General features: G+C 45.6%; 1 protein-coding gene across 1 annotated transcript; it reads left to right on the top strand.

Annotated features, from left to right (window-relative positions):
• Positions 1-7,948: 7,948 nt before the first annotated feature.
• SOD1 (superoxide dismutase 1) lies at positions 7,949-13,460 on the top strand. The gene is made up of 5 exons (XM_049835147.1): positions 7,949-8,088; positions 8,953-9,046; positions 9,533-9,602; positions 11,830-11,944; positions 12,870-13,460. The coding sequence occupies exons 1-5, from the start codon at positions 8,014-8,016 to the stop codon at positions 12,978-12,980; spliced, it is 465 nt and encodes a 154-aa protein (XP_049691104.1). The 5' UTR covers positions 7,949-8,013; the 3' UTR covers positions 12,981-13,460.
• Positions 13,461-14,799: the final 1,339 nt, after the last annotated feature.

A 14,799-nucleotide genomic window follows, 5' to 3' on the forward strand; every position in this document is an offset into this window, starting at 1 on the left:
ACTACTCCGGTTCTGGAAAGGTATGGGCACTGTCCCGCTGGGCCCACGTGCCCATTCGGAGTCACAGGCACCGACAAGCCGGGGCGCGTGCCGACAGGGCTGGACACGATTCAATGCAGACCAGGTTTTTGTGGATGCCGCAGCCTGTTCCAGAACAGCAACAAAGCTTGGCCCAGGCAGGCTTTTAAAAGTCTCTCGACACAAGTGAATGTGGAAAGGGACCTTTTCTTCTGTCCACCAAAAGCAACAGTCACAGTGCCTGTGTCCTGACTGGGAACTTGTGTATCTGCTCTGGTCACATTTTATGAAGGCATTCCAGATCACACAAACCCAGAGGGACAATGGTTCCCAGCGTGCACACCGGGTGCAAAGTCTGCAGGCTTTCTCCTGCGCTGCAGTTCATCCTTTTGGCAAGGCTGGAGATGTCTGCTGACCTATGGAAAAAATTTCCTAACAGATGCCAAGTGGTCACATAAATATTAATTATGCGATACTGTGGAAATTGCATTACAATACCTGGCTAATGCATTTCACAGCTGCATTCCCACTTATTAATTGCTTATATTAAAACAGCACCCAGAAGCCTCATTTCACTGACAGCTGTACAAACCCAGCTGAGTTCTGCTTCTTGCTCATGAAAAAGCTCAGCTGCTCCTCAGCCACCCAGTGTCCCCAGAGAAGAAATCATATTTAAAAATCAAAATAAAAACACACCTTTGTTTTTCTGGAGACCTGCCTAGATGCATTCTGCTTGGAAGTCTTGATTTCCCACTGCAGAAATGGGGTAGTTCCCCCTGTTGTATCATTTAGGTATTTTCTAATCGCATATTAATTAGCATTTTCACCGGGATTTTGTACTGAATCAAACAATTGCACAATTATCTCCAGGATTACCCAACACAGCTGAGTTAAGTAAAAAAAAATAAAAATACAAACCACCTCATCCTTTGGTGTACTGACACCTGCTGTACTACTAAAATGTAAATGTGGTAAATATTGAAGAGAGAATGCAGAACAGTTTGTGTCAAGGAGTGCTGAAAAGTATATCCAAATGAAACCACATGGGAAGTTACCTCTGGCACATGCTTATGTGGGTTGGGATTTGCAAAGCAATTTATATAGCAAATGACATTAAGAGTTTAGTTACAAATAAAATCCTAGCTAAAAATCTATGAATAAACTTTTCTTTTTCTACACTGTGAATGAAATCCTTAGTAGGTCATTATATACCACATATATATAATATATGAAAAGGTACAGGCTTTCTTTGGACTTTATGGATTTTTAACCTAGTTGATATTTTAAATATATTTTCCTAATATATGTTTATACACACACACACAGTGTTTTAGTTGCATCCATTTAGGTGCCTGGATCCTTTCAGTAGACAAAATAACATTCCTGAACGCATAAACATTTTGACAGTTTCTAATTTAAAAGAATTTCTTTCAGATAACCTTTCTGGACAATGTTCTGTCTTTGACCAGTTTCAAAGGTAATGTTTTCACTTTTTCATGACAAAAACTTTAATCGCCAGTAACCTGAAGCGTGTTTTGCTCTGTAGTCCTGGTTCTGCTCCCCCGCAGAAGAGGCCTTGCCAGCCACCACCAAGCACCATCAAACACGCGCGTACCCATTTTCCTCCTGACAGTGCAAATGCCCGATAAGCACTGGCCGCGATGCCAGAGCTCGAGCACCTCCTGCTCTGCCGCTCTCGGGCTTGGCGTGGGGCCAGCTGAGAGCCTGGCGTCAACCCAGGAAGCTCTGCTGGCACAGCCTCAAGAGATGCCTGTTTGCCAGAAACAGGGTGAAGGACTCAAGAGACTTTGGTCTGCCCTTCGCTGGCCACGCCAACAGCCCTGTGTTCCCATGAGAGCAGAATCCCAAACCCTCTGGGCCTGATTTTTGCTCCGGTGAATCCAGCTGTAGCAATCCCAGGGCTTGCCCAGGGCCTTCTGCTGCACTCCGGCAGAAGCAGCAGGTGAGGGCTGCGGGGGTCTGCCATGGCTGGAGAGGAGGTGCCCATCACCTTGATGGGGTGCACACTGGGCAGCTGTTTTCTGTGACTGCTGGCTGTGGTTGTGCTTCTCTGCCTGTAATCCAAGTGGGCAAATAAACTGCTCGAGCTGGGAATGTATGCACTGAGGCTGATGGAGCAGCACTAGTTTAAAATAGGTATGTGCAGGAGAGTAAGGCTTCAAATTACAGTTTTTGTTACTTTAATCAAAATATTCGTTTGAATTTTTTATAAACTATTCAAGCCCAGTAAAAAAAAAAATCTAGTTAATAGTTTAAAAGCCATATTAAGCTTCAGCTAGGTTTCTCCACAATTCAGTTTGATTGCAGTCATCACTTTGTGCTGTAGCATCAGCTCCCATAAAGAACTCCGCAAATTAATTTTTCTGCAAATACCGGAGAATCCCCAGAATCCATGTGTGCATGCATCCCATCTTGCGTATGACAATCCCACTGTGCACCGTTAGCTGCTTCATGCTCCCAATTTCAGCCTGTCAGGCTGTTTCAATGGGGAAACTCACCTGATGGCTGCCAGGCATGCGGAAGCTCCAGCTTGCACGGTCTGAGTGGAGTGCTGCAGGATCGGTCGTGCCTCGCAGCAACTCTTCATTTTCTTGGGATTTTTTTTAGCCAAAGGTCACACAGCCTTTTGAGCATAAACAGAGATCTGCGGTTTCTCTTACAAGCTACTTCTGCTCTTTCAGGGAGACAGCAGTAAAACAATATCATAGCCTTACTAATATAATTAAAAAATCATCAGCATTTTAGCACAGCGCTGGCAGCTGGTAGGAACATGGTCTGAAATCCCCCTGGCAGTGGGCACTGCCAGGAGCACCCTCTCCTGCAACTGCTCCTGCCCTGTGCAGGGAGAAGCTACCGCCCCGTTCCTTCAGAGAGTGCCCATCTGGGGGTGCATCGGTGAGAGGAGACATCAAGCATCGGTTTTCCACTGCTTTCATAGACTGCCCACTGCCGACCTCCATACATGGTTCAGCAGGGGATCTGTACGATCCATTGAATTCACTAGAAATACACACTGGAATAATATGCATAGGATTTGGTACTGCATGAAATATTTAAAGTCCAGCCCCTGGTGAATGTTAACAAGCAAAAAAAAACCAAAAACAAAAACACAATCATTGGGCAGACCTTGAATAGCACCAGTGCCCTGGAAGGGCTGTAGTAACTTGTGGCTGCAAGCCCCACACTGGGTACAAAGGTCTTCATCAACATTTACACAACCTCTCCTTTGAGTCTCATGTTTCAAGTTTACTCAGCTTGTCAAGCAGTGGAGGATGAGGGACTTGCAGCAGACAGATTAGCTTCGTTCAGCTGTTAAAAGTTAATGTTATTTTTAATCTTGTATATTCCATGTAAAGGCTTTCCAGCTGACACTGTTTTAATTACATGAATACTTACTTTGGTTATCAGCACCGCTACCCCTTAACTGGAATGGCAGGTTTTCCACCAGGGAGCCACCGTCACAAAGTTTCTAGTGAAGTAACACTTAATAATTTCCACACCACATTTCATCTTCAAAATGCTATACAAGCATAAATTCAGTTAATTACCTCTCCCAGCATCCCTTAGAGGCAGGGAAGTGTCATTACCCTCATGTAATCGAAGGGTAAGACTTTAATGACACATGGCCAGGACAACACAAAGGCTTGGGGTTTATTTTGGTTTCTCAGCGGAGGTATCTAGTGCTCTTTGCGATGCTGCAGAGTGCCTTCGGGGATGCACGGGGGCTGGCAGGTAGGGAACAGCAGTTCCAGGACTCCTTCTGTAGCAGCTAGAGGCCAGAGGAGATAGCCTGGAGCATCTCAAATGGTGCTAGACACTGATGTGTAGACAGTTGAGTCCAGTGACAAAGCATTAGACACTAGGAGATTCTAGCATCTAGACTGTGGGATCCCAAAGGAAAAAAACAACCAACCCACAAGCCTCTTCTAGACCATTCAAAATACAAAATAATCTACATGTGGTGCAGCACTCTCCTTACTTAGCAAGCCTGAACAAACACGCATATATTGTGTTCTCTGTGCATTAGGTGACTCTCAAATGCAGCAAGTTTTCTACAGTGCCACAGCACAAGGTCACACTAACATTGGAATTGCAGCTTCCACCTTTCCATAGAGAAGCTCTAGATGACAAGACCATGCAACCTGTCCATTACCACACGGGGAAGCCACTGCTCATCACCTTCGTGTAACAAGGGTTATGCAGCCGCTGAGCTGGAAAAATAGGTTAAGAATAGCGAAAGATCTGCTCCAGGAGCAGGAGGAAGGACTGCTCTGATCCAGCCCCACTGGGATTCTCAGTCACTAGAGCACCAGGTTGCAGAGAAGAGACAGTTGTCTGCTTTCCTGCATGCTGGGATGAGCACGCCTGTACTTATCTCACCAGCAGTCTCCCCTCCGGAGACAGGCATCCAAGGAGGTAATAGGCCTATAGGAAGGATTATTACTCAAAATTAATGTTGTTTCTGTTTGCTTTTCTTAATGTAAGAGAATAAACATAAAAAACTACATTAATGCAGATTTGTGGACAGTGATCTTGATGAGTGAGCACCTATGCACACAGACTCAGGCAATCTGGAGTGATGTTACCACTGTAATCTTAGTTTCACTCTGTTTTTTTCCAGAAGAGTCATCACAAGTAGAAAATACTATATATTTGCATAAGGCGCCAAAGGTACGGCTGCCAGGGGAACCACAACCTTCAAAATTCTCTCTAATTTTTTAACCCATATAAAATCTTGATCAGAAAGCATGTTAATGTGCTGCACAAGCTTTATGCTTGATATATGCCATATTTTTACAGTACATAAGGGTTTGGGATTTTTTTGTTACTTTTGCATATTTTGCTTAGAAGTTTATTAGCTTCTGTCTACATAGATTAGACTTCTGTGAACCTATATCACACAGTAATTATTTCGTTAGCCCTTTAGGTTGGCAAATTAGGAAGTAACCAAGACCATCTTGAATGTGTGTCTACCCTTACATGGTGAGAGCGACCCTTTTGATGAACACTAAAAACTGCTTCACTCCCCTACTACAACAGATATGCTTTGCGGGCAACTACAGAACAGGGCAAATAGACAAAGCTGTGTCACCCAGCCTTGTTTGTCCCTCCTGTATTCGTTTCAACCCTCTGGGCTCCAGATCAGCCACTTTACCACCAGTTTACCTGTAAAAGTACAGCTAGGCCCAAGCTCTAGGCATCTTCCAAGATGGGATGGCAGAACCAGGGTATGGGGCAAAGGGGGACATCAAACAAGAGGTGACAGAGTTGCAAGAGATGCCACTCTTTCTGATGCCTGCCAGATCCTCTGTCCTACTGTAGTTCTTACTATCAAAGTTTGTAATCCCACCTTGCACTTTTTCTTCTTTCCTCTCTGCCTTGACTGCGATACTGCCAATAACAAAATAATGTATTGCTACCAAACACCCTGGTCAGTTTCTTTGGGGTGGATTTTTTCACCTACTGGTGAGATTTAAGAAAATAAATTACTTAAAAGGAAGTATGTGGAAGAAAACAAAACAAAAACCTTTCCCTGGCTTCTTATGTAAGACTTCTGTGAAAGAGTACACCCATAAACTAATACTTTTGTATTTCTATTGTACTTCTGAAAAAAAAGAATAACAGGAAATACTCTAAAGGGTGAGGCCATGACCTATATAAGATTACTGATATCCTTCTGCATGCACCATACAAACTCTTGTATATTAGTCTTTGAAATTCACATATCTCATTTAGCCTCCTATTGCTGATCTCTTCACCATGGTGTCTCTTAGCACATCAGCTTTGTTATCTGCATACTGCCTAACTGAAGCATCAGACACCTCAGGCTATCTTCACAGGTAACCTGACATTGATGCCTAATGCGATTAATCTCTGAAATCATTACTTCAGATTATTTCACTTCACATATTAAGAAGCCTGACACATCTGGCTCTTATCCATCTGTTTGCCCTACATTCATGTAGAGGCATGAAGAAGGGCAGATCTTGAAAACTTACTTCCAGGAAGGAAGGAAAACGTGTCTGATAAAAACATGGGCAGATATGAAGACAGGCCTAAAAATAAGAGAAAGCACTATAACACAGCACTCAAGATGCCCCTCTTTATGAAAGGGCACTGACAAGTAGAGATAGTGATATAGGAAGCCAAAGATGACTGAACGTAAAATGAGTCACTACTATCCCTCCAAGTTTACAAACTGTTTTGAATCAAACAAGATTTGCCTCGAGGTCACTGGAATCTTTCCTCTTGATCTAGGAAGCACTCAGGGTGCTGCATGTTGTGCCATGAGCACAGACCTGTTTGCTCACAAGTAATTTACAGAGCCTCTTCTTTCCATGTACATCAAGAATGAAACTCTAGGGAGTTTAACTCACAGTGCCAAGGTGCCTCCTAGATAGAAAGCTGCCCAGCTCTCCTTCTCTCTCAGCTTCTTTCCGGGGTCAAAGTACAAATCTTCATCTGTCTCTCAGACAAATAGTCTCCATGCATTTATGTGGGGTTTTCCCCCTGTTTCTTCTTTATCAAGCAAATACACCATTCAAGAAAACAAATCCCTGTTTGTTACAGGAATATCACCTGAGCCATGACTCAGGTGTCCTGGCTGAGTCTGATGTGTGAAACAAACCATGTACATCCTTCCCTGACCATATGTCATCCTCAACCACGTGACTTAAACCCCCTGGGCTTTAAGTCATTTATACCTCAGTCATATACACCGATTACCCAAAGTCCCAGGTACTGCAAAATCATTTTGTGCTTCTAATTTCTCCATCAATAATGCAGCTGAAAAACAAGCAATGTGATTTTTGCCAAAGGAATTAATTAAATGCAATGTTTCATTCTTAAAATGACGACAGGTTGCAGATCTTTGAACAGAACTGCAGAACTGTATGCTCCCCAAGTCTGGCATTAACCTTCCCTTGGAGTCTAAGCTTTGCTGGTGCTATGAGCATAGTGAGAATCTATTTTGCCATCTCTCCCCTACACAGCCCTCAGACAAGGAGTGGTCCATGGCTACAACAAGATGCTTTCCATGTTAAGCAGAGCTCCGAGCTGCATACTTCATACCAGCCTGTTGCCACGGATAGCCTATGTGCAGATGTGTCTCCAAGAAAAGCCAACAGCTGAGCAACACCAGCTTCAGACTGTAACTTTGATGGTTTCTGTACCAAACATCTTCTGGGCAGGGCAACTATTTTGAAATGCAAAGCCACTCAGGGGCAACCTCAAAACCACATTCCAATTTTAGACAAGAGTTCAGGATGCGGCACACCTCAGTCACAGTAATACTGGAAAAGAGCCTCCAGTGGAATGAAGGCGATGCAGATACTAAAAGAAAAACGCCTGCAGAAAAGGAAAACAAAGCTGCTGCTGCGTCTCCCCATGTCACTCCTTCAGGGCAAGCCTGAAGGAGGTGGCGTATGCCTGGGCGAAATCCCAACTTTAGAAGACCGAGACGCTCGATGACTCGGGAGAGAAGGCTTTAACGTGAGACTGCTTGAAGCACAGGCCCTCCTCCGGGCCCAAGTGCCACCACGACGCGGAACGCGGGCGCAAATTCCCTCACGCTCTCGACAGAAAACGCGGAGCAGGCCACGGCGCGGGGTCCGACCCCCCTCGCCCGCTGCCCAGCTGGCCCAGGCCCGGGCACCGCTTGGCCGCCGAGGCCCCGCTCCGCCCCTGCCCGCCCGCGGCCGTTACACAACCCGCCCCACCGCGAGGCGGCGGCTCGCCCTGCCAGTAGGCTGAGAGGCGGCTGCCGCTGATTGGCGTGCGCCCGCGCGCTGCCGCGCCTCAGCCCCCTCAATTGGCCGAACGCCGCGTAATAACTGCGCGAGGAGGCCCGCGAGCGCGCCGCGATTGGCCGCGGCCCTGACGGGCCGCCCTATATAAGGGCCGCGGGAGGGGCCGACCCCTAGTCCTCGGACGCGGGTTGCGGGGGGTGTGCCGCTCTCCGGCCGCCGCGGGAAGATGGCGACGCTGAAGGCCGTGTGCGTGATGAAGGGGGACGGCCCCGTGCAGGGCGTCATCCAGTTCCAGCAGCAGGTAAGGGCGCGACCCTGTCGCTCTGCACCTCTCCCGGGGGCTCGCCTGGCCGCAGTGCTGAGTCATCGTGTGGGGCGGGCGCCGGCGCGGTTCTTCCCCCACCCCCACCTCGCCATCCCCCCGCCACGGCGGCTGCGGAGGCCGGTGGCAGCTGCGCTGGGCCGGCTCGTCGTGGGCCGCGGCCCTGCGGTGCTGAGAGGGTGTGGGGCTGTTGCTCTTGCCTTGTCCCCTTGTCGCCCGGTGCTGGGCGACCCGGGCGCTGCGGGCCCCGGCGCGGAGGAGTGTGCGGGGAGCGGTGATGGGGGGCGGGGGGGGGGGGGGCGGATGCCTTTTGCCCTGCTCGGGGGTGTTCAGCTGAGCTCGGTGCTGGAGGAGCTTGGTGCTGGAGCGGCCTTCGTCTTACCGCGGAGCTTGTTTACCACTATCGGAGTAGGGCTAAACGGAGCTGTAGTTGCCGAACGGCCGGAGCTCTTTTGAACGCTCGCTCATTTATGGTCGGTAAGGAGGTTGGGGCTGCGTACAGGCAGTACTGTATCTGTAGAGGAGGAATGACTGCGGGGTTACTTGTGCTTCCAAATGGAAGGGCATGATTATTCTCAAAAGCAAGCAATCTGGTAAAAGGCATTCCTTTTCCTTGTTGATACATAATAGGACGGGTACATTTTAGGTGGCTAAATAAACGCAAGCATTCTGTGATGTACTGTATTGGCATATAGAATCAGTTAATGTAAGGTAGCTGAAGGTCTTGGTAGCTGAACTTGTAGTGGAGTCTCCAGTGTGTTCTGTTGACTAGAAAGCTTCATTTGACAGAAGGCCATTTAATGCCATAGTCATTTTCCTGATAATAAATTCTTTCCATTAAAGGGTAATGGACCAGTAAAAGTTACCGGAAGAATCAGTGGCTTGACTGATGGAGATCATGGCTTCCATGTCCATGAATTTGGTGATAATACAAATGGTAAGATGTCTATCCAAGCTTTTGATTTGCAGCTGTAATGTGATTGCTCAGCTTTAAAGATCTGCTTTTAGTGTTGCAGCAGCAACTAGTATAGGTGTACTTGGGTCTCATGACTGCAAGTCTGTGTTAAGAAATGATGATGTTTCCTGAGGAATTGCTTCCCATTTAATACTTTGCACATGTTTAGGCTGGTGTTCAAGATCTGACATATCAAGCAGTAACATAAGTACTTTGACAACCTAGTATTAAGAAGAAAGCTTTCAGTTGAGCCTGGAGTCTTCTAGAATGAGTAATCTTACTTTATTGAACTTGTAAGTCTGTAGTAGGTTACTCACCTCTAGAGGATTAGTAGAACATGTAACAGGAGAGTAGCTATTTCACTTCTCTTAGCTATGGGAGGACCTACTTTGGTGTAGTGCATAAGCAACAGATTTAAACTGGCTGCTGCAAAAAAAATCTGCTTTTGATGGCTGTGTTCTGTTTCAGGGTGTACCAGTGCAGGTTCTCACTTCAATCCTGAAGGCAAGCAGCATGGTGGACCAAAGGATGCAGAAAGGTGAGTTTAACGTGCCTGGCCTCTTACTGGGTAGCTACTCCATGCAGCAGCCATCTAAGTGCCACTCTGTGCTTGGGAGGTCACTTCATAAATAATGCTGGGACAATACCAGAAGAAAACTGGTAATTCCTGCAGGACTTCTAGAGTCATTGCAGTTATCATTGCTCTGATAACTGTACAGCAATTTGAAGCCAATGTGTCTGACAAGAGTATGGGTAAAGTGTAGTCTTTGAGACATAATCTTGGTTTTATCACAGCCTGGGGAGAAGGAGAAATAAAGGCTTTTACTGAGTGAAGGTTTCTCAAGATGTGAGTGTGGGCAATGCATGTGTTAAAGCCTTATTTGGTCAGTGGTTATCCAGTTCAGTTTTGAGGCCAGCTTTTGACAACAGGAGCCCTAAACTGTTGGTTGTTGAGGTGTATGCAGGCCTGTTATGTGGCAGATCAGGATCATCAGTGGAAGGTGCTGAGGCTTCAGGGGAGATTGCAAGGTGAATACAAAGCTGTGTGTGCCTGGGCATGGTGGCTTTTTATTGGGTCTGCTGGGCTGTTCTTAAGCCTGTTAGCTTAGGTACTGTACTACCAACAGTACATACTTGGGGGCCGTGTGTCAGTACAGGGTGTGATGCTTATGCTGAATATCTCTGTACCTCGGTGGGAGCTGAGACCTAGTTCTTCCCCTGGAAGCAGTTCTCATAGTCCAGTTACCTTCAAGAAATGCTTGCATGTTTGACACCTGAAGTCTGAAGGGCTGGTTTTAATTAGTATGCTGACTGAGTTTGGGGACTGGAGGGGGCTGCACAGGAGCTGAAGGCCAGTATTGTAGTAAGTGGAGCTAGGAGCAAGTGTAAAAGATAGGGTGGTCTTGCACAGGTAGGGTCTTGACTAGCATTGGTACCAACTTGGCATTGTGCTTAGCCTTCAAATGCTCATGTTTGTCATAACTGCACCTTCGGTGACTGATAATTCATACCTGAGTGATCAGTTGCATGCCAGACCAAGCAAGCTGGCTGCTAGCCAGCTGTCTGGATGACAGAGCAGCATGAAATGGTGTGCTCATGGGCTTCACTGGCAGCCAGCTGCTCCAGTGCTAAAGGTCAAAGTTGCATGAACAGTGTGGCTTTTGCTGGTTCTGTTTTGTCAAATCCTGCTTCTGGTGTAACCTACCTGCTCAGGCAGCTGTAGGCTGGGGAATTCCTTAGAGGGGTATGAGAACTAGATCATGCTTTCATCAGTGTAGAGTTGAAACAATTGGACTGAAGCTTCCTGGAAGCTTAAATCAAGCAAATTCCTGAAGGGAAAACTGCCTTTGACCTGATCTTGCAGGACTTGGTTAAAAATATGGAATTGGTGCTATGCTAAGAAGCTGGTAGTCAGCATTCAGGGAGCTGAGCTGGTTACCCTCCATGCATGGAGAGTTTTAGAAATGAGTTGGTATTCAAGGTTCTGAATCTGGATAGAAGAGTCTTGCAGAACATCATCAACTTGTCTTTTGAATGAATAGTTTATCTGGGGCAGATGTGCAGGAAACAATATGCTGGAATGTCCAGAAGTTCAGTGAAGACTGAAGTGCTTGAGGCTTAATTCTTAGGGAAAGTCCTAGCAGAGATCTAGCTCTGATAAAAACTGTGCCAAGTATATGGGAAAATGCCAAGTAAACTCAAAATAATCATGTCTGGTACCAGTTAGAACTTTGCTAGCACTTAATGCATCCCCTTTGACTTGTCACTTGACAAACTGCTTTTACTAATCGTATTTAAACCTAAAACCTGCAGCTGCTTGTGGAATAGCTGATGTCTGACAGACATTAAAAGGATTTAAGAATAGTGGCAGTGTTTACACCAAACCTTGTACATGCAGGAAAGGTTATTTCACCTGATTTGAGAGACTTTGAGCAGAGGGACTTGCCATGAGCATGGAGGAATTCTTGGCTATGAGTTGTGCACTGTTGGCTTCTTGGGGAGTGATGGCATTCCTTTCCCCAAAGTTGATTAACCTACCAGTTTCAAGTTCTACCTAGGACTGAACTTTAATCATCCCTTGAACTAAAGGAGTTGAAATAGTGGAAGTGTTCAAGATTGACTGGTGGTGGCACATGAGGATGTGCTGTTACAATAAGGTGGACTGCCTGAGTCTAGTAACTATGGGTATTGTATTGTCCAGGCCATCACTTAAAAGAGCTTTCCATTTAACCGAGTTTTCTGTGTTTCTCTGCATCTTTGTGTAGGCATGTGGGAGACCTTGGCAATGTGAATGCTAAAGGAGGAGTGGCAGAAGTGGAAATAGAAGATCCCATCATTTCTCTTAGCGGACCACATAGCATCATTGGACGTACCATGGTGGTAAGTATCTTGGTGCCTACTTGGATGCTTTAAGGAACTCTAGAGCAGTTTTGACAGTGAGTGGAGACTTTTTGATGCTGGAGGCCAGTCCCTGGTGTTTGTTATAGAACTTCTGGTACAAGATTTCCAAATGTGGGGAGTTCTTTGAAGCCTTGCCTTGAAGTCCTCTTTGTATTAGTATGGCACTTCATTGCCATGAGATCTTAATTTTCTGCCTGCCTTCTGAAGATGTTCCATTTAACTTTGCTTCTTCCAGTTGTGACTAAAGCAACCTGATTTGATGAAGGAACTGGCAGTCTGGCACAAATACTGTCACTGAAAGGCATGGCAATGGGCGCTTTGGGGCACTGTTCACTAGTACTGGTCTGGTAGCTGCTGGTGTAACTTGTGCTGTGGCCTCCCTGGGAAGGAGGAAGGTAGAGGCTGAGTGGACTTGGCCACCCATGAGCACTGTCAGTCTTGTTTTCCTTAACCCAGTGTGTGCTGAAATCACCATACTCCTGCATGCAACAGGCTTGGGCTGATGGCCAAGAAGTGGGGAGATGTGTAGTGTAGCATTTTGGATGGTGTGGCCAAGGCACTGTGCCTGCAGTGCAGTGGTCAGCCTTGTGTTGTAAGGGTGACCTTGAATGTCAAGCCCAAGCTTGCTCTTGGACTAGTAATGACTTTTTGAAACATGGGGTTTTGGTGACTTCCAGTTCAAACAAATTCAGCTGAAGGCAACTTATCTTTTTAGACAAGTGTAGTCTTTGAATGTGACTATCAATTTGGCATTCAGCATTACATAATTACAATAGGTTCTCTGTTGTGTAACACCCTGCAGGTAGCTGGCAATACTGCTTGTCACTGCTACTAATGTGAGTAGTGAAAAATGTTGATTAGTTATACAATAACATGAATTAAGATATCTTCAATTCTCTTTTAGGTCCATGAAAAACGTGATGACCTGGGTAGAGGGGGAGATAATGAGAGCAAATTAACTGGAAATGCTGGCCCTCGTTTAGCTTGTGGTGTAATTGGAATAGCAAAGAGCTAAGTATTGTACCTAAGATCCTTAAGACAACAGTGATGAATGGGCTGTATTTCATTGCAAATGCTGTACTTGCCCCTCCTTGTGAAGCAAAAGATCTATCACTTAATCCTATTACTACTCTGCATTCTGAGTATCACTTAAACTGGTGAAGATTGACTTAATTTTGTATTATGTATATTACAATTAAAGTGACCCTGATGGAATGTCTCTGAAGTCTTCTGCTAAAGCATCTGCTGTAACCATTAAATGTAACTTCACTAACTGCACTGCCTGTTCTGTGTAATGGAAGATGTGTAGTAGTGGTCACATCCTGAACACCAAAATTAATAGTGTACTGTGTGATTTGGAGGATTAGCTTTATGAGCTTTGGCAAGACTACTCACCAAAGAGCAGTAGGCACTCTGTGTATCAGGGCTTCTTCCTGGCAAAGTTGCAGCATTTGTAGGTTTCAAACTTGTGTAATAAACATGCTGGGCAAATACACCTTGGTCTTGCTGTCTATAAAAAAAAAACCAAACACCAGAGCTCTACTTGCTGATGTGCTAACATGGAAAAGTCAGCCTGGACTCCACAATGTCAGTAGTTAATTTGCTAGACACCAACAGCATCCAACAAGTTGCTTCCAGCCAGTCACCCTGGCACAACTGAGACGTGAGCTCCATCAGTTTGTTTCTTGCATTGTCACGTTTCCCTGTGACAGAATCCCATGTTGTGTGGGAGTAACCTGACACCCTCTGCACATTACAGCCAGGGGTTTTATGTGCCAAAGGACAAATGCTGCTTTGCAGAAATACCTTCTTGCTGTAAAATGTAATGGTGTGTGTGTGACACTTGTGACACATGTGACTGCAAAGTGTGTGCATGTGGCGGGGAAGCATTAAGGACATAAAATGGTCTGGTTCTAGCATGTGTCCTTGTCCCTCACCTGGACCTCTGGCTGTGGGGGTTGGATTGTTCTGGGCTGGTGTGCAGTGAAAGTCTGGATGTGTTGAAGACAACTCCTTTCTTCAAGCTGTGCAGGAGTGTCTAGCATGGAATAGGTCTTTCCTTAAAAAGGATACACATGGCCAGAAGTTCTGTACTTAATTCCATAAAGCTTTTCAGCAGTGTAATCCTTGTATACTAGTGCCAGCTTTTGTCTTTATCTTAAACACAGAGTTCCAAGTCTTTACTAGAGAAAATTACTAATTTTAATGAAGACTTGTATCAACATTCCTTTATCTTGTACATAAGAGATATTCATGGAAGTAGTTGGTTGTAGTTCTAGACACCCAGATTCCAGTGTAGCATGTTACAAACGGAATTTTGGTAGTATAGCAATAATACTGTAAAAACACTTTAAACTTAACATTCATTTGCAGGTGGCAAACAATTGTGTGTACAGTCTCTACCCACCTGTACCTCTTCCAGTGGATTAGTCTATGCTCTGATTCAGCTGCTGCAGCAGAATTAAGATAGTGACTGCACCTTTCAGTTCCCTCCTTATGCATCAGGGGAGTTCTGACAGCTCTATAGCTTGCCTCCTCTCCCAGCCATTCTCAGCGCTGAACCTTGCTGCTTTGAAAGCCTGGTGCATGCAGATCTTGACTTTCAAACCTGTTTTGCTGGGTTCAGTGTCTGACGTCACGCTAGCCTAGAGCTCACTGCCGTATTGAAGGATGTAGAAGTAATGCTCTATGTACAAATCATTGTAATGGGCAAGCACAGGCTCAATCACCAAGGTGTTAATTGCTAACAGTATATAGTCTTGATCAGTAATGGGCGCTTGCACTGAGCTAATCTTTACATACAAATTTCTGGCTTGTCTTATTTTAAAGCCAGA

This window comes from Accipiter gentilis, chromosome 32 (assembly GCF_929443795.1).
Source record: "Accipiter gentilis chromosome 32, bAccGen1.1, whole genome shotgun sequence".
NCBI classification, from domain to species: domain Eukaryota; kingdom Metazoa; phylum Chordata; class Aves; order Accipitriformes; family Accipitridae; genus Astur; species Astur gentilis.